The sequence below is a fragment of the Podarcis raffonei genome, chromosome 1 (genome assembly GCF_027172205.1).
Source record: "Podarcis raffonei isolate rPodRaf1 chromosome 1, rPodRaf1.pri, whole genome shotgun sequence".
NCBI lineage: Eukaryota > Metazoa > Chordata > Lepidosauria > Squamata > Lacertidae > Podarcis > Podarcis raffonei.
The window spans coordinates 131,984,607-132,004,461 of NC_070602.1; the positions used below are offsets into that span (position 1 = coordinate 131,984,607).

The 19,855-nt window shown below is 45.3% G+C and overlaps 1 protein-coding gene and 1 long non-coding RNA gene across 3 annotated transcripts in view; one reads left to right on the forward strand and one right to left on the reverse strand.

The window, feature by feature from the left end:
- Positions 1-2,135: 2,135 nt before the first annotated feature.
- LOC128400348 (uncharacterized) lies at positions 2,136-7,391 on the forward strand. Its single transcript, XR_008327326.1, has 3 exons — positions 2,136-2,256; positions 6,432-6,471; positions 7,342-7,391. It is a non-coding gene; the product is annotated as an uncharacterized LOC128400348 (long non-coding RNA).
- A 2,531-nt stretch (positions 7,392-9,922) lies between these two features.
- The window catches only part of COL6A2 (collagen type VI alpha 2 chain), a 42,823-nt gene continuing 32,890 nt past the window's right edge, over positions 9,923-19,855 (reverse strand). The window contains exons 27-28 of one of the 2 annotated variants that reach the window (XM_053362524.1): positions 19,301-19,339; positions 9,923-10,720 (exon numbers count right to left, since the gene is read on the reverse strand). In XM_053362524.1, coding sequence (XP_053218499.1) covers positions 10,113-10,720; positions 19,301-19,339 — 647 coding nt within the window. In that variant the 3' untranslated portion in view covers positions 9,923-10,112. Of the gene's footprint in view, positions 10,721-14,488; positions 16,922-19,300; positions 19,340-19,855 lie in introns of those variants that run through there. The other variant, XM_053362534.1, reaches the window with a different exon arrangement.

Genomic DNA, 19,855 nt, shown 5'->3' on the forward strand with positions numbered 1-19,855 from the left:
CCTTCACCTTCCATGACAACTTTCTGTCACTCCTTGCTGCATTAAGCAGCTATTTGCCTTCAAATGGAATGTGGAATGGGGTTGGGATTTTGCCACAAGGCAGGGGTAAAATACATATAAGCTAAACAAGCTATAGCTTAGGGCCCACTCTCTTGCCCCCCCCCCAAATTTAAAGGATGTACATTTCCAAAATATAAGATAAAAAACAAAATAAAACCTGCATACAGCAACAGTGTTTTGTGTTGTGTAGGCTCCTATTTGTTGTGTGTGCAAATGGCTTTAGATACCTATTAGGTCCATAAATTACCATATACCATATAAAAAAGGTAAAGGGACCCCTGACCGTTAGGTCCAGTCGTGGAGACGACTCTGGGGTTGCATTGCTCATCTCACTTTACTGGCTGAGGGAGCCAGCATATATATTTAACACAAAAAACAGTGACAATTTGTTGTTGACAAAGGACAGCTGGACGTATAAAGGGCCCCATGACCTTCAGTAGCTGAGGGCCTCATCAAACCTAAATCCGGCCCTGGTCACATTGCACATTACATGTCTAGGCATAGCATAGATGGGCTTTGTAAACCTATTTGCAAGGAATTTCACAGCTATACCTGCAAGCCTTCTCAAAACATTAACGTAATAATGCAAAATTAACATTTTCCCACCCGTCTGCTTGAGAAGCTGGGCTTTTCACATACCTTTTCAATGTCTCTGAAAGTGATCTTGCCATCTTAGAGGGAGAGGGGCTGCAGGAAGTAAAGCCAGTTGCTGTTGGAAAAACCAAACCATTTTTCAATGTACCTAATGGCAGTGCCAATGAATGCAATGAACTATCCCATTTTTCCAGGGATGGGTGGCAAACCGACTCCCAACATCTCTTGAGCACTTCATGGGCCAAACAAAGGCAGATAACCCTCCCAGTGGCTCTTACTCCTGAAACTCATGGGGCCCTTGCTGCTGGGGTCTTTTTAAGGGCTTCACACATAAGGATTGGCCCCCACTCCGCAAGGCCATCTTGGGGTGTTGTAAACAAATAATCACTCTTTTTCCCTTATGGGGTATCCAAGACCCTATATAGAGTCCTTACGTAGGTTCCCTATTGGTAGGAGAAAATAACAGAGGCCAAGCTGAGAATATTGAGAAGCAAAGCAGCTACTAAGCCTGATCTTTATTCATCTGTTGCAACCGGGTGCTCCCCTCACTCGCAGGAAAAGAGGAGGAGCCCAGAACAAGGTGTGCCTGCCCTTATATAGACATTTTAAATTCCCTGCCCTGGAGCTCAAGACCACCCCTCCATACATCATACATACATCACAGAAGGGGTGTAACCTAAGACCACCTCCCAGATACATCATACTTACATCACAGAAAAGGCGGTCTACAGCAGAAATCTGAGTGCGTTGTTTATCTGACAGGTTACCTGTTAATGCTCACTTGATTGGATACCCTGGAGAGCCTGGCCAGACTTTTGTAATGATAAATACTTAGTTCCTGAGCCAAGTCACAGGCTCACCCTATTCAAACACAAGCATACCCTTAAGACAGGAGTTGTGAAGGAAAATACAATGGGGAGGCTTTTCCATTTTCCTTGACCTTGCAGAGAAATCATTTGGTCAGTTTGGGGGTCAAAAATGGTTTCCGGGCTGTTTTCCTGTGCTGCTTCAGACATGTGGTTTATATATTTATGTACATGTTTGCTTGGTACATTTGTGAACATTTAATATATATCTAAGACCTCAAAATTCTTATCACAGGGGCACCCAGGGGGCAAAATCACTGGAGTTTTTTTTTTAAAATCTCACTCAGTTCTGCAGGCCTCGGCTGCTCCTCCGGCACATTCACACGCACCTCCAATTCCTGCTGTTCATGCATGCAAAATGTATTTCCCTCTTATCGTTGGGCCAGAATAAATATAGCTCACTGAATCAAGGTATTCCCTTTCCATACCACACCTCAGGCAGGTTTGCATTGTCATTGTGTACCTAGTCTCCAACACAAGCATGTGACCTTAGTGCTGGGTGGGTGGAGTTTGCATTTAAAAGAATGTGTGCAAACTGGAAATAATGGAAGGGGAAGTTGAAAAGTGAATAAAATGACCTTTTACTAAGCTTGCTCTCCGACGGTGACACTGGTTCACCGTGCTCTCTGATTGGTAGGAAAGTCTTTAATTGCTGAAGGTGTGGTGATATAAGTGAAGGACGCTTATTGTATGATCCCCTAGGAAAGACTCCGCCAGGACTGCAGGCGTCACTTTGGTACTGTATGCAGTTTCAGTATTGAGCTGGGGGAGAAGGTGGTGGAAGACCTCCCTCTTCTCCCAGGCATTTGAGGGAATATTATTGCACTTGTAGCTACTTTTGTGTTGTAGTCCGGGGGGAGGTATTCTTGTTTTATTGTTAAAACTTTGTGCTTTGAGTTCGTATGCCAGTCCTCTAGAAATGCTTTGTAATAGGTGAAAAATAAATCAAATAAATTTTCAGTTGCATGCCTTCTGTTTAGGAGAACCAGATATATAAAACAAAAAATTTTTTTCCTTCCAGTAGCACCTTAAAGACCAACTAAGTTAGTTCTTGGTATGAGCTTTCGTGTGCATGCACACTTCTTCAGATACACAGTGTATTCTTCAGTGTATCTGAAGAAGTGTGCATGCACACGAAAGCTCATACCAAGAACTAACTTAGTTGGTCTTTAAGGTGCTACTGGAAGGAAAATTTTGTTTTGTTTTGACTATGGCAGACCAACACGGCTACCTATCTGTAACCAGATATATAAAGATATATAAACCTTTATTTTTTATTCAGCTTAAGTTTGTTGGTGTTACACATATAATTCAAAATCCAGCATACCCCTAAAGACCTAGTTAAGCTAGCACCAACTTTTATATTTGGCTCTCCTGACTGGGGAAGATATAGCAGCTACTTTGATTGTCAAAGCAACAATACCTATTTTAACAAAAGGTGAAAAGGTGGACCCCACTCACTGGGTAGTTTTCATACGGTGCTGTTGCTCTTGAGTAGGACTTGGAATGGATGATTCAAAGTTACGAGGTTTTTCAGAGTTTTGCCCCATAAAAAGCATTGCCAATCTCAACTCTTGTCTAGAGCTGATTCTTAGGGCTGTTTCATGTGACATTTTCTGTTTCTTTCTCACTGCCTTCCCAGCCACCCTCGTCCATTTTCTGCGTCACTCCTCATAGCTGTGACCCGTGTAGGTTGTGACTCAGAAAGTCGAGGGAGTTACATTGCGTAAAGGAAGCCCTGAAACACTTGCTGAGAAAATGCAGTACAGTGGTGCATCGCAAGACGAAATTAATTTGTTCCGCGAGTCTTTTCGTCTTGCGCGGTTTTTCGTCTTGCGAAGCTCGGTCAGTCGCAACTGCACCTCTTCAAGCGGTTGTAAGAAAAAAGGAAACAAACTCACAAGACGTTTTCGTCTTGCGAAGCAAGCCCATAGGGAAAATCGTCTTGTGAAGCAACTCAAAAAATGAAAAACTCTTTCGTCTTGCGAGTTTTTCGTCTTCCGAGGCATTCGTCTTGCAAGGTACCACTGTAACTTCCTTTCCCTCTTTATCGTCAATTTTGTTGCTTGCTAAACCTTCACAGCCAAGCAACAAAGTCCACTTTAAAAAACAAAAACAGATGCCCTGTCACATTTTATTGTCAAATTAATAAAGACGGTGGTTCGCCACAGATGTAAAAGCAGGGATTGCTGGGTAATGGCAGTTTTATGAGAGGTGGGTTGGGGAACAAGGGCTCTCCTGCAGTAAATTGTCAGCAACTGCAGTTCCTTCCCATTGAATATGTAAATGTTGCCAACTAAATTAACTGTGATAGGAGGTATAGGGATCTGATTATTGAAGTTCATCCCACAGATCACTGTGGTTGCAAGATCCACTTGAAAATTGCTTAGGGACTTCAGTAGACAGCCTGGGGATTTTTCTGCCTGTTGTAGCAATCATAATGAGCTAGGTGCTGTACAATTTTTAATTGTATTTCTATTGCCTCTTTTGTTTCTTATATATCGTATTTTATTGTATTAATTATCCTAATACAATTAAATATAAAAGAAGGAATAAAAGAAACAATAAAATATAATTAAAAATCAATATACTTCATGTGATGGACGTGCTGTATGCAAGCACAAACACATTGTCAGCAACCTGAATGAAGCTTGTGGGTGGACCATTTTGGGCCCCCCTGTGACAGATGTGGTACAGAATTCAGTTTGCCTGGGAGATGTCAAAGCACACTTGCCATTTCCCTTTGTGTCAACTTGTTCTTAGGGATGCTTGCTGACTGTGTTTCCTTAAGCTGATCTTTTGACAGAAATGATAGGGTAGCCCAAGATTTAACAAAAGAATGACTCTCCACCCCTCGGAAGGCAGCTGTGAGAGGTTCCTTCCTGGGCTTCCCTGCTTGCTTAGGTTTTGTTCTCTTTGGAATGAGATCACTGGAGTCTGACTGGTGTTCGTAATATTTGATCTGAGGTGGAGCAAAAGTGAAGGCATGGCATAAGAACAGTACCCCTCAGACACCATGAGCTTTTCAGAACCTAAAACTTCAGGCATCCCACCTGTCTCAAAACTCTGGTTTTTCTTGTTGGCTTCTTACTCATAGCCCTAGGTTGTCTCCCCTGACCAAAAAGTGGGGGAGGGGTGTGTGTAGGGTTGCCATATTTCAAAAAGCAAAAACTAGGACACCCCGAAAGTTGTTCAGCTTTTCTTTAGGAAGATCCCAAATTGTTGCACTTTTTTAAAGGGAAACCCCAAAGCGTTGCTTCCTCCTTCCATCAGTTCCACCTTTGAAATCTGGAAATATCCGGACGTCTTGCAGCCCGAGTGGGGATGGGAGAGAAATAAGGATGAGTCATCTCTGGCCGTCACCTTTGCCCTCTTGGGCCATTTTAGCTCCCATGGCAACGTATCACCAGCCAATTTACCTCACCAGATAATATACGGGACCAGCCCTGGCCGTCTAGTTTGACCACTTTAGCAGCCCTGGCCTTGTTCAGACCACAGAGTTGGAAGGAAAGTTAGAAGTCATGCAGTCGAGGCACCCCGCTCCCTTTCCTAAGAGGAACCTAAAGCTAACAGTTAGTGGAAGGGCACAGAGAAACAGTTCTGAGCTATATTGGCAGTTTTGGAGACAATTTTCTAGCTGGAGTTAGCTGGATCTGGGGGGCAGCCTTGTAGATTTCTTACATTTGATCTCTGGGAATCTGATGCAGAGTTAGCTGTGCTGTCTGTTGGTGGGGGTGTTGAGGTACCCACTCTTCACTGCTTGTGTAGCATAGGTAAAGGTAAAGGGACCCCTGACCATTAGGTCCAGTCGTGACCGACTCTGGGGTTGCGGCGCTCATCTCGCTTTATTGGTACAGCTTCCGGGTCATGTGGCCACCATGACTAAGCCACTTCTGGTGAACCAGAGCAGCGCACGGAAATGCCGTTTACCTTCCCGCCGGAGCGGGATTTATCTACTTATCTACTTATCTATTTATCTACTTGCACTTTGATGTGCTTTCAACTGCTAGGTGGGCAGGAGCTGGGACCAAGCAACGGGAGCTCACCCCGTCACGGGGATTTGAACCGCCGACCTTCAGATCGGCAAGTCCTAGGCTCAGTGGTTTAACCCACAGCACCACCCTGTGTACAACACCTTTTTAAAAAGAACTGCAAGTCCAGAAGCCTCTTGTTCAAATGCCACTTCTGCTAGGAACTGACAGAGGGGCTTCAGGTAATCCACTCTCGGCTTCATCCCCACATCCACAACAAGGGAATGCATGTTCTAACTTACCTTACCAAAGCACCGTAAGGATGACCAGTTAATGCATGTGAACCACTTTGAAAATTTGAAAGCAATATACAAATGCTAAGTGCTCTTATTAAATAAAATAAACAGTATAAAAACTGTGTAAGCTTCCATCTCATCGAATGAAAATGAGCCTGCAACATCCTATAAAAATCCTCTGGGAACAAATGCCATTGAACTGACTGGGCTCATGTCTGAATGGACTTCCCATATGATGGCAACCATTGATAGCCTGAGCAACTCCCATCACTGTGGAAAATAGAGAACCCTTCATGATCTGAAGCCTGTTGAACTTCACTCATTATAAATGTGCAGCCTAAAATGATGCAAAGTCAGTGATATGTAAGTCATAAAATCATAGGATTGTAGAGTTGGAACAAAAGCCTTTAATAAAAGTAATGCAAGTACCATTTGAATAAATGATAAATGGACACTGCAAGGGCAAGCAGCTTGGATTCACTGAATACATTCTCCTTTTGGAGCTATTGAAGGCATAGCCCTGCTAGAACAGGGTTGGATGCCTTGGGAGAGAGAGAGAGAGAGAGAGAGAGAGAGAGAAGAGAAGGCCAGGTGGGGACAGGACAGGACTTTTCGAACAACTAAACAGTATGACTTCATTGCAGGTCGAGACTTTCTCTTCTGACATGTGGAACCCCAATTCAGGTAAACTTTGCCTTGTCAACATATCTGGTGGAAGCAGTTATTGGGCTCTGGCTTCAGTGGCAAGTTGATTCACCACGTTGTAGCATATTTAAATGATCTAGACCAGTGCAGACAAACAGCCCACACATGAGATTGTGGCCTACACACACACACACACACACACACACACACACAGGGATGGGGGAGCTCTTTAATTTGAAAATAAATCTGGTATATTATTTATAACACTATAGACCCTGAAGAAAGTTTACTTTTTGTTCACAAATAAGCACTGACCTTTGCAGTTACCCAGCTGGGAACCAGCTGCAACTAGGCCATCTGCAGGGTCTGATACTGACTTACCTGGCAGGTCTGCTGTGAGGAGAAATGGCACACCGGGCATGAAAAATGACCAGAAAAAACCCCCAGGGAGGCAGAGAGTGGGTCATGGTTTCCTGAGAGAAGACCTTCCCAATTTCTGGCTCCAATGCATCAGCTTGATCAAACCTGTTAGAGTCATAGAATCATAGAATCATAGAGTTGGAAGAGACCACAAGGGCCATCGAGTCCAACCCCCTGCCAAGCAGGAAACACCATCAGAGCACTCCTGACATATGGTTGTCAAGCCTCTGCTTAAAGACCTCCAAAGAAGGAGACTCCACCACACTCCTTGGCAGCAAATTCCACTGTCGAACAGCTCTTACTGTCAGGAAGTTCTTCCTAATGTTTAGGTGGAATCTTCTTTCTTGTAGTTTGGATCCATTGCTCCGTGTCCGCTTCTCTGGAGCAGCAGAAAACAACCTTTCTCCCTCCTCTATGTGACATCCTTTTAGACGAAGGCAGTAACTATACATGGCCCCAGTCCTATGATTTTGTTTTACTCTCTGGCAGGAACGCCTGGTGGGATGCCGCCGCAGCAGCCTTACCCTCCTGCTCCTGGACCATACCATGGGCCATACTCTGGACCAGGCATGCAGCCCTGCCCACCCCCAGGGTACCCTGGCCAGCCGCCTCCCCCCTCTGGATTCCCTGGGCCCTGTGCACCCCCTCCTCATGGACCACCCCACCATGGACACCATCTTCCACCTGGAATGGTCCCTGGAGGATGCCCTCCCCCACCGCCTGGTTGCCACCCTCCCGGAAGCCACCATGGGCATCACAAAAAGCCAAAGCACCACAAACACGGGCATGGGCACCATGGACACCACGGCAAAAAGGTAAGGAGGAGTGACTTGAAGGTGTCTCCCCGAGTCAAGCTGCAGAAGAAAGGCAGCTTCAGTAGCCATGGGCCTACAGGGCTCCAGTGCAAGGAAGACCAGGGAGTCAGTTAAGGAGTGGGAAATGTGAAGTGAAGTCTAAGGAGAAAGCGGATGCCAGAGTTTATCTTTCCATGTAAGGTAAAGGGACCCCTGACCATTAGGTCCAGTCGTGGCTGACTCTGGGGTTGCGGCGCTCATCTCGCTTTAATGGCCGAGGGAGCCGGTGTACAGCTTCCGGGTCATGTGGCCAGCAGAACTAAGCCGCTTCTGGCGAACCAGGGCAGCGCACGGAAACGCCGTTTACCTTCCCGCCGGAGCGGTACCTATTTATCTACTTGCACTTTGACGTGCTTTCAAACTGCTAAGGTGGGCAGCAGCAGGGACTGAACAACGGGAGCTCACCCCGTCGTGGGGATTTGAACTGCCGACCTTCATATCAGCAAGTCCTAGGCTCTGTGCAGCGCCACCCACATCCCTATTAATGCCCCATTAATTACTCAAAATCTTCATCATAACAGGCAGGCAGAAATAAAACTAAAGAGGTGAACTTAGAGTGGGTTGAAAATGCAGGAGGAGAAGAAAACAGAAATCAATAAATATGAGCTGAAATAGCAGCAGTGATGGCAGGCTGGCATCTGTTTCTCTTTCAGCACCATGGCAGTTCCAGTAGCAGCTCCGATTCAGATTGAGGAAGGTGTCCGCTCCCAGCTGCACGCCTGCAATCAAGACCTGTTCTGACATTCCTCCATTGCCTTTCACATGGTCCAGTAATCATGTAATACTTTGTTCAGTTTGTAGCAATTCCAAAAGAAATGTTTAAAAAACCATGTGATATCAAGTTCCCATATCCATTCCTATATATCCATTCCTATCCGTTTCCATCTTACCCCTGAAATAAAGGCATAATTTAGATACCCACCTTGACAAAGACTGAAATCCTTGCATTTTGCAGGAGTAAAACTCCTAGTCGCATATGGAACATGCTTCACATGAATGTTTACATCAAATGCATGTTTGTCCACTGACTCTTCTAGCAGTTTGCTGAATCTTGGGACTGGCTTGTGAAGGGTGTTCTATGCTGGCTAACATGAAAGTGTGTTCTAATGCAATGATGAACGACAATATTTTTAAGCTAGTGTGAAAATGAGTTTATTTACCAAGAGTGCAATTTTGGCTCAAGTAAGGATGTTATTGCAGAAACAGCAATCCCAAGAATACACTGAAGTTGCAATTTCATTGCACATCCATCAACATGTTTTGCATGATGTCTGACTTGATGATTCACACTGTGTCTCCAAGGAGGAGGTGCTTTGTGATTAATGCGGGAGAAAGGGTGGTAACAGCAGTTAGAAGGAGGAGAGACAGACTTTCCACAGGAAGGTTGGGTATGTAAGAAAGGCACTCAGAAAGACAAAGTCTGATGCCATCTCATGCCAGCAGTGCTACTCATTGTGATTGGGGAAAGGGAAAGGGAAACCTGAGGCAAGGCAAGGCAAGGCAGGTGGCTTTTGGCTTCTCCTTAAGTAGGGCATGGTGTGAAAACTCATGCTGCAGCAGGGGGAGCCAGAGACAATCCGAAGTGATCCCCATAAAAGGTCTCAATGGCTGTCACCTGGACTGGAACAGGACGGTGTCAGCACAGGATGAGGGCCTTCCAAGGCTCTTCACCCTTTCCCTGGCTCTTGGTGTTACAAAGCGGACATAGTTAAGCTTGCAAAGTACATTTAATGCATGCAAAGTACATTTAAGTACCAGAAAATTCTTTTGCTGCAACCATTAAGCAACCGCATGAAAAGCAAGGAAGAAAGGCCAGGCATTCACTAATGGAGTGGAGAGGACTCAGTGCTGATAATTTCCTGCAGCTGCTTTCACCTGTGAAAAAGGGTGAGATGCGACACAGCTGCATAGGAAAGACTGGCAGGGTTTCCTTGGAAAGAGAATAAGGAGGTTTTAGCACCAGGATCAGGACAAAATTCAAATTATCCCCACCTCCCAGTAAAGGAACCAGTTTCTAGAAACAGATGATTGGGACGTGAGGTGCTGATGTGTGGTGTGGGGATGGAAGGACAGTTTACTGGAGACCCTTGCTGGAGATGATTATTCTTTGTGCTGAATGTGAACACTTTGCTGTTCTGCTGTTTAGCACCTACATGATTACAGCACAAAAAAATTCTGTTTAAACAAAGTTGTAAGATATGACAGATTACACTGTGTAGTTTGGGATCCTTCCTCCGCCTTGGTTTTAATTAGCACCATAAAATTGAGTTGAGTTTCATCATGAAATTTAAAATGAGCCTACAGGTTTTGGCTATAAAAATAAATCCACCATTTGCTAAAAACCATATAACAATTTTAGGACATTAATAACTTTGGTGTGTGATGAGAGACTGCACTTCCCTGCAGCTAACAGATCCACCTAATGAATCTATCAAAGAAGCCAGGCTGGGAGAGGCTGGCATAGTCCTTCTCCCGGAAAATGGCTGCCTGGTCCCCCAGACCAATCTTCAGCAGAACATCCATGTCCACATCGCTCCCTAAGGCCACCACGGTGGGCATCACATTCTGCTTCTTCATGGAGTCAACAGCCTCAACCAGGTTTTTGCTGCCTGTAATGCCATCTGTGATGAAGACAAATGACAGCTCGGCGTTGCGCCTGGCTGCTCTCTGCCTGTCTCTTGGGTTGATGACAATGTTGTTGACGGCATGGATGATGCCAGACCCAATGTTGGAAGAAGAGTCCAAGTATTTGATCTGATCTAAGGCATCCGAGATGATAGTGAGATTGTGTGTCAATTCAAAAGCCACCCTATGCTCGTTCTCACTTCCGTACTGCACAAGGGCAATGCGCGCATTCATATTGTCATTGTTACTTCTGGCCAGGGTTAGACGTTGGGCCACATCTTCAACAAAACGGTAGGCCCTCTGGAAGTTCAGTTCACCAATTCTTTCAGAGCCATCCAGGAGGAAGACAATGTCCACAGGGCGCTGTGTGCACTGGGCAACAGCAAGCTCTGTAGGGGGAAAAGAAAACAGACCGTCATCCCTCTGGGGCTACTGATGAGGGCATGGCTTTCATAGACTCATAGAACTGAAGAGTTGGAAGGGACCCCAAGGGTCACCCAAGCCCTGCAATGTAGGGGGTGCAGCTGTTTTTCTAGACTGTAAGGTCTGAAAACCTGTTGACCTATCAGGCTGAGGGAATGTTTCCTCTGCTATAGCCCAAGAAACAGACGAGAGCCTGGGGTTGAAACCCATATTCAGCCATAAAGCCCATTGGGGGTTGTTAAGCAAATGACTCAACCTAAAAGGTAAAGGGTAAAGGGACCCCTGACCATTAGGTCCAGTCATGGCCGACTCTGGGGTTGCGGCGCTCATCTCGCTTTATTGGCCGAGGGAGCCGGCGTACAGCTTCCGGGTCATGTGGCCACCATGACTAAGCCGCTTCTGGCGAACCAGAGCAGCACATGGAAACACCGTTTACCTTCCCTCCGGAGTGGTACCTATTTATCTACTTGCACTTTGACGTGCTTTCAAACTGCTAGGTTGGCAGGAGCTGGGACTGAGCAACGGGAGCTCACCCCGTCACGGGGATTCGAACTGCAGACCTTCTGATCGGCAAGTCCTAGGCTCTGTGGTTTAACCCACAGCGCCACCCGCATCCCACCTCAAAGGGCTGTTGTGAGGATAAAAGGGTGTGAGAGGGAGAACCATGTATGCTGCCTTGAGCTACTTGGAGAAAAGGTGGGATAGAAATGGGATGCAAAATTAAAAAATACCCAGCATACTTCAAAGGAATATTGACAGTGGCAGATCAGACAAGCAGCTAGTGCTGTGAATCAGTAAATAATCTAAATCAAATAAACCTCTTTTTCTGAACCCACATCTCTCTATTAACAAGCGAGTTCTTTCCCCACCAAAGAAAGAGTGAACAATACAAAACCTTTCAATGTTTCACATTCACATAACTGATTTATTTCCTCCCCTTGAATCTGGTGCAAATATTTTCTACCTGAATGTTTGTAGAAAGTAAGGTCGTCATCTGAGATTGTTAAACACTGGACATGATATTTTGAGCAAAGAAGAGTAATTTATACAATGCTCCAAACTTGAAAGAAAACCTGCCATGCATTCAGGAGGCAACTCAAAGTCAAACACAAAATGCTTAAAGCAGCTCACAAAAACTCCAGACAATAATGACTCAAGAGCCAACAATAAAGAAATCTCTTATAATATTTGTTGCTCCCAAATTATACAATGAAGGAAAAGAGGGTTGCATACAAAGCTGAACCCCTGTCCATTTCTGCCCCAGGTGTGGCATTGCTTAGTACTTCAGACATCTTAGTTAGTTAAAGGAAGAAAACATATGTTTCAAAAAGCAAACAGCAAACATTTCTATAACTTCATGTCAGATATTTGTGGACTACAGTTCTTCAACATTCTGAGGAGGCTCTTCTCTTACATCTAAAAAATGATAACACCCCACCTCTGACTCCCACAATTGAGGGGTATTTCATGCAGCAATTGGAAAAGAGTACTGATAAAATATTTTTGGTGTGAAAGGGAGGGATGGTGTATCCAGTGGCGTAGCGTGGGTTGTCAGCACCCGGGGCAAGGCAAGTAATTTGCGCCCCCTAACCCGTGGATTTGCGCCCCCTAACCCGTGGATTTGCGCCCCTAACCCTAACCCCCAGCTGTTGCGCCCGGTGCGGCCGGCCCCCCCTGCACCCCCCACGCTACGCCACTGGGTGTATCTGATGGTCTCGGTGGCCATCTGCTTCACAACCTCTGTGCCTGGGGAAGAACTTGCCCCACAGCAAGGCAAGACCTGGGCACAGAAATCTGTGGTTTTCTACACATATTCCCCCCACCCCACCCCAGTGACTTATTCAAAATTTAACCAAGCCAACCTGGGGCAACAGCACTTTGGGCTTGTCCACACTTCCAGCTGCCCCATTCTTTCTAGCCCTGGCCCTGAGAGGCTCTTCTTTTATCTGTGGGAAAATCTGCTGTTTACTGCTGAATCAGAACAAACATCGATGGGGGTTTCTGTGGATTGGCATTTGTCAGGTTAAGGTAAAGGGACCCCTGACCATTAGGTCCAGTCATGGCCGACTCTGGGGTTGCGGCGCTCATCTCGCTTTATTGGCCGAGGGAGCCGGCATAGAGCTTCCGGATCATGTGGCCAGCATGACTAAGCCGCTTCTGGCGAACCAGAGCAGCGCACGGAAACGCCGTTTACCTTCCTGCAGGAGATCTACTTGCACTTTGACATGCTTTCGAACTGCTAGGTTGGCAGGAGCAGGGACCAAGCAACTGGAGCTCACCCCGTCACGGGGATTTGAACCGCCGACCTTCTGATCAGCAAGTCCTAGGCTCTGTGGTTTAACCCACAGTGCCACCCGTGTCCCGGCATTTGTCAGAGCAATCCACAATTCAGCGGTAAAAAGCGTGGAGCGAACAGAAGAAAAGCTGGACCAAATGGAGAAGTCCTGGCAGTTTGTAAACTAACCCGACTATACCCCCCCACTTTTGAGTTATGAATACTCTACTTTAAAGGATACCTGTAGATGTTATTGCTAGCTCCTTTCTAGTTGTATAGCTTGAGCTGTTAAAAAAACCAAAATGGACCTAGCAGTTCTTGCCCTACGAAAAGAGGCTGCAAATGCGTAAAAACTCTTCAAATTAAGAGTAAAAAGCTCCAGTCTTGCCTGGTGCCTGCTATGAACTGAGAGCTTACTTACCTGTATTATTTATGTCCTATAAAGGTTCACATTCTCAGAACTTCTGAAAACTTCCTTGCCAGTGAGGGATATTGGAACAACAACTTTGTATATGCCTAAGCGCAGATCGCCAGGAGGACCCTGGAAAGGGCCTTCCTTCCTTCCTTCCTTCCTTCCTTCCTTCCTTCCTTCCTTCCTTCCTTCCTTCCTTCCTTGCAATAGCCACTTTGCTCCCAGAAGCTTTATGACTGTCCCGCCACGGCCACAAATGCAGCCGCAACCCTCACCTGTTGACCATGCTCCTAAGGGATGCCCTCTGGGCTGCAGGACCAGCCCTGTTACCTGAAAGAACACGCAGTCAGCTGCCCCTGAGGACCAGCCCAGATTCTTTCATTTATTTGGTAAATTTCTATAACACCCTTCGTCCAAGGATCACAGGGTAGATTACAGTAAATCTAGCAACACTAGGCATTACAGTGGTACCTCTGGATGCGAACGGGATCCGTTCCGGAGCCCCGTTCGCATCCTGAATAGAACGTAAGACGCGACTGCGCGGGTCGCGTTTTGCCGCTTCCGCGCATGCACATGACGTCATTTTGAGCGTCTGCGCATGCGCGAGCGGCGAAACCCAGAAGTAACGTGCTCCGTTACTTCCGGGTCGCCTCGGAGCGTAACTTGAAAATGCTCAACCTGAAGCACATTTAACCCGAGGTATGACTGTATATAAAAAAACCCCTCTGCCTTCAGAGCTAACTTTTGAACCTGGAGCACCTCGTCTCACTCACGAGAACCTTGCCTGGTGATGTTTCTGCTTCTTTTAATGATTGGCTCTGCCCCCCCCCCCGATTACATTTTCTGTCACTTTAAATTGGATTACTGTTTTCTCAGAAGGTGTGGGGTTCACAGTCTGCCCTGTCCTTGACAAGCCCACAGCTTTTCATATAATTTATATGATCTACAACAGATCTGCTCAAAGCATAGCCGATTGCATCCTGCAAGCCATGGAGCCACAGCATGGAGCCACAGAAGCAGTTACAACCATTTTTTAAAAGAAAATGCAGTCGACGGCCATGTGGGTCTTAGGGGCAGTTCCACAGGTGTGCAAAGGTGGAGGCAATATCAGATGAGCAAATTTCATGTATTAGGACAAAATCTGGATTGGCCTGTGATCACATGTCAGACTACAGTCACAAGACGTACACAGTTCGTTTGGGTCAACCTTGTATCAACTGCGAAATTAAAATTAAAATTAAGGGGGTATGTAAAATGTGTGTGAATTCTGTCTTTATGATAAACCCCTGTTTGCCTCATGAAGTTGGAATAGTGGAAGGGGACTTGCACAAAGGTTGAACTGCATTCAGAATTCAGTTCTGCTTGGACAGGTGTATGCTATCAATAATTACTTGGGATTTAGCCAGTCATTACTGAAGTTTGCAGTGGTGGGAGTCAGGAGAAATTAGATTGCTTAAAAGAGTCCAGCAAGCAAGCAAGCAATCCCTCCCTCACTGAACCCCTTCAGACAGTCTAGTTCCACCTGCTTTCTAATGCTTGGTGAAGAAAATAACGTTTGCTAGCAAAAATACCATTGGAAGCTATATGGGATTTCACCCCCCCACTTGGTCACAACTAATAATGATAAAACACAAATACTGAATTGAATAATTGTTCAGAGTCTTTTAAAAACAGGCCACTATATTTGTAGTTTTCCCAAATGTGTATTATAAATGCATTATTTCTTCATGCAGAGGCTGTTTTTGCTACAGTGTTGGAAATACAACAATAGCTTAAACACATTACTTCTGTGTTGGATGCCTTATCCAATTCTCTTATTGACTATCTATGGCATTTTGGGCTCAATTATGGGCCCTCGTGTATCATAGACATTCGCCCACGCAAAAGGTGACAGGACAGTCATCTCAGAGTCTCAAGATGTAGAATCTTCATACCCACAAACCTAAATTTTCATTTTGCATTACTTTTTACAGTAATAGAACATCCTTCTTAATTTCCATCAGTAATTTTGATGACAGTAGCTCACTAAGGAGGGCAAAAGATGTGCAAAATGGAGAAACACATATATACAAAACCAAACAAATAGATCAGGAATGAAACAAAGCCCACAGAGACCAAGTTCTACCAAGGACAAACCTCAGGTTTCCCTGGCAAGGACCTCTGCTGTTTGCTCCATACCAGTTTTGACCAGTGGATACTGAGCTGGGCAACTGATCTGGCAGACTAAATTATTTCTAGGTGGGAGCACCCAAGGTTTTAGGGTGAAGACAGAGACAAGGGCTGCGGTTTGAATACACATTCCAAGCTGTGAAAACAAATGCTCTGGAACGCCGTGAATGTGTGTTCAAAACATTTCGGCCACAGTTCCAAATATCTGGCTGCACCCTGAGAATTCAAGAGGGAAAATATATGGGATCAATGTTTCCTTCCGTTACCTAGAAAAGTCCTTTCAGTAAAAAGACAGACAGCAATTTATAGACAGACAATAGGGAGAGGAACACATATAACTTTACAACACAGGATCAAAATTCCGGCTCATAAGTTTCTGCCATACTGATAGGCTGGCAAACAGACAATTTCCAACCACTTAGGAATGATCCATGTTTGTAATGGTGTGAAGATGCAGTCATCTGTAAGTGTGTTGGTAAACTGAGGATTCCTAAGCTCCAAAAATCACTTCATAATTAAGGGAAGTGGGGACTTGGAAAGGTAGGGATGCAAGTGTGTAGTTCATATTTTGCAGCTTTTAGCATGCTCAGAGGCTGCCATCATGTGGTTGGCAAGAGGGCTGTTCTTAGGCTCCCCACCCAACAAGTCCACGTTGGAATGTTTCAAGAATATGTGAGTTTATCAGCACAGTGTGATTTTTCAAGTGAGAAACTCAGGAAAGTCTGCTTTGGGGCCATCCTGCCTTGTTTGCTTTGTTCTCTACATGATAGCTCCATTTCTCCTCTGGCAAGGGCCAAATGAGCTGGTCTGGCAGCGAAGCTGCGTATAAGCCTTAAAAGCAGCTGAGACTGACTTTTTCAGAAGTTCCTATTTCTAGAAGCTTCTCTTGTTGCAATCGCCTAGCACTAATGAGAGCTCCAGCAAGATTTCTACAGATAAAGTGACATTTCTGACTAGCTTTGTGTTTCATAGGCAGAATAAAGTCCTATTCTTTTGACAGAGGCAGAGCACAGTCTCAGCAAAGGCCTATTACAGTATCTGGATCCCCCACAATCTCGCTGTGCACCATTTTAAAGGTGTCAATGAACAGGTCCATCCACTCCTGCCGCTCATGTCCAGTGGAAAACTTGGCTTTTTCGGCGGTATAGGCCAAGGTGGCCACGAGTTGGGTGTACATGCTGGGGTCCTGGATCTCCCTCGTGGAGTTCAGGAACTGGGCGATCATAGGTTTGGTGCTGGGGAAAGGTATCTTGTCTCCCTTTTCCATAGGGCGGAAAATAACTGGGTTTTCGATCCCAGGGTTCCTCCCATCTGCAAGTGAGTGTCAAAAGAATATTTTCAGGGCTTTCTGGTATGGCATGAACCTCTGGTTTCTATTCTATTCTGGTGTTGGGTTCTTAAAAGGGTTTCGCCTGGGTGGAGTTAGGGTGGAGCCTGGTGCCTTACGGATCTAGCTTGGCATAACCTGGGGGTTACTGCCTTTCCAGACCTCAGTTACCTGACCAAAATGGTTCTCCTAGTTTTAAACTGAGGTGGTAACAACTACAGTTCTACGTTCCCTCTCATCCTCAAACAGAATTTTAGGTTCAGAAAGGATTTCTCTTCTACTGCATCATAGGAATGTCAACAGTCTATCAAGTGAAAGACCAGCACCAGTGCCAGATGCACAAGAAGCAACGGAAAAGGATCCTACTGCATCACACAAGTTCATTGACAGAGTTACAACAGGAAAATAAGAAGGATGAAAATGCAATTCACTTTAATTAATTAAAGTCAATGTTAAAGCTAATCAAGAGTGAACCCACATTTGACAAGTGAAGAGGGTGTTATTCCTTAGCCCTCTCCTTCTTGAACCAGAACCACTCCAAAATCCGTATCAGAGCCTGGCAAACTAAAATATTAGAAAACAGTGTGGGAGCCATTCGGTCTGCGTCTGACAAGAGTCTTAAGATGGGATGTGGCAGGAGGTATAAAACTCTTGTTGGTTCTGTGCAGGTTTCAGGTTGTCATAAGGCATTTCAGGGAAAAGAAACATACAATGGCTGGTCCATCTTCCCTGATAATACAAAAACCAGCTTTCACATAGCCTAAAACCTGCACAACATCCATCGCAGTCTCCTTTGGAGGCCTGCTGCCTTCTCCCATGTTCCATCTTCAGACCATTACCAGATATAGACTGGATGGTTTCAACACCAGCCAAGTCCTCACTCTCATTTGTTTGCCATCTGAACCAATTATTTGGAACAATATGGTTGGCCTAACAAAGGCATTCCCCTACTATGGATTTTGGAAAGATTAAATAAGTCATTATTTTTATATAGGATACTTTTTATTGTGTATTTCTATGGATAATGGGTGGTATACAAATTTAATAAATAGAAAAAATGAAAAAAACAAAACAAAACCTCTTCTACATGCTTCAACCTCAGAGACTCCTCAACAATTTGTCCATGAAGTTTGGTTCCAATGAATTCACGCAGCTGAGAAACTCAAAGCAAACCTGCTCTGAAGCTGATGGCCTGATCAGAAGAGGCTGCACAATCATATCACTGCGGTGAACACTACCTGTTCTATGTTCTATGAGTTTAACTTTCTTCCACACTCCTTCCTTCTTTCCTTTCCACTCAATTTATAAAGCTACTAAGAACAAAAAAATACAACATGCATTACGGGAGAAGGTCCTTCCATCAAACCACACAGAGGAAGCATAAGCTATACCATTAAAAAGCTCTATTTTTATCAATATACAGGCGGCAACCATTTTAGGCCTGCCCCGTTGATGCACAATTGCCAACGTCTGCAGAAAAGGACAGAATGGGGGGGGGGGTAAGGAGGGCACTTATGCACGCTCCACTGACACAAGCAGGGACAGGAACAGAAACCCCACACTAATGAAAACTGCAACCAAATCTAAACTCAAATAGTAGTAGGACTTATACGCATTGATCAACTCCCTTTATCTCTTTTAACTTAAGCAGGCTTTTGCCCTGATCTGGTTCCTCTATTCTCTGCCAGTTATAGAAAGGGTCTTGCCTGTTCATTTGTGGGTTAGGATCAGCTTCTAACAAGCCTTGACTGCGCAGTGCTGAACATATCCCTCTGATCCAGATTTAAAGGGTTGTGCTCTTTGGACTTCAGAAGCAAAGCTCAAAGAGCATTTGATTTTGTCCTAAACCTGCAGGCCAGCAGTGCCTACTTAGCGTCCACCACACTATGAGGTTTTATCCCGAGCTCATTACACATATGGCCTCGCGGACTAAAACTGGCCTTCCTCAGGACTCTGCAAATGTGGAGCATTTCACATTCTTCCTGTCATAAACCTGTCTACTTGTTGTCTGGCTGGAGGACTGGAGCAGAAATCCCCACAAATGGGGTGTTTCTATCCTCTGACAGACTGTTTCACAGAAGGCTCCGGAATGGCCGCAATATTGGCACACATTCTCAGGGCATAAATGGCAAAATCCCAGGATGTAAACTAGCTGCAATGCAAAAATACATTTACTTGAAGCTATAGATGATTAAGTATAATGGAATAATGTTGAAAAGGAGACGTATTGACATTCTGGCCAACATAAGCTCTCCCTCCCCCACCTTCTGTTTCCTGGACTAGAACTTTCCATTATTTCTCCAAATCAGGTGGTACAGTGAACAGGGAGGGGGTGGCAGGGACACAATGACAAATGCTTTTACCTGTTTGGCAGGGCAGTTCAGGGCAGACAATCTGAGGATCTGAAATAAGAATGAAGATGTTCGATTGAAACCATGCAGAACACCATTGGTCTAATAATGGTTAGGCACACAGAAGTCAGAGGTTTCTGCACCCCAGCCTCCCACGCCCCTCTCCATCCAGGCAAGCAAGAGCTCAAGGACACAAATGCGCTTGAGGAGGAAACAGAGCCAGAGAGAGACAGTCCCAAGGGCTGCATCCAGAAGGTTCCCAAGAGCACAGGGTTCAGCACCACCTCTGGGGCAGTTTCCCCAACCACTGGAGGTAAAAAGAGGGCCTTACACTTGGAAGTAAATCCTATAGATATAGGATTTCAGTCTCAACCAAGAGGCTACAGGGCATGTTAGTGGCCTCCAGTTGAATACCTGGGGACTGGCAAACATGCCGACAGACTCTCCACGTTTGACTCCTATGATGTGCCCTCGAACAGTCCGACTTTGAAATTTATTCAGAGGTTTCTAGTTGGCTCAAAATATGGTAACTGTATAAGATCAGCAGGACTGGCTTGCATCAGGGCT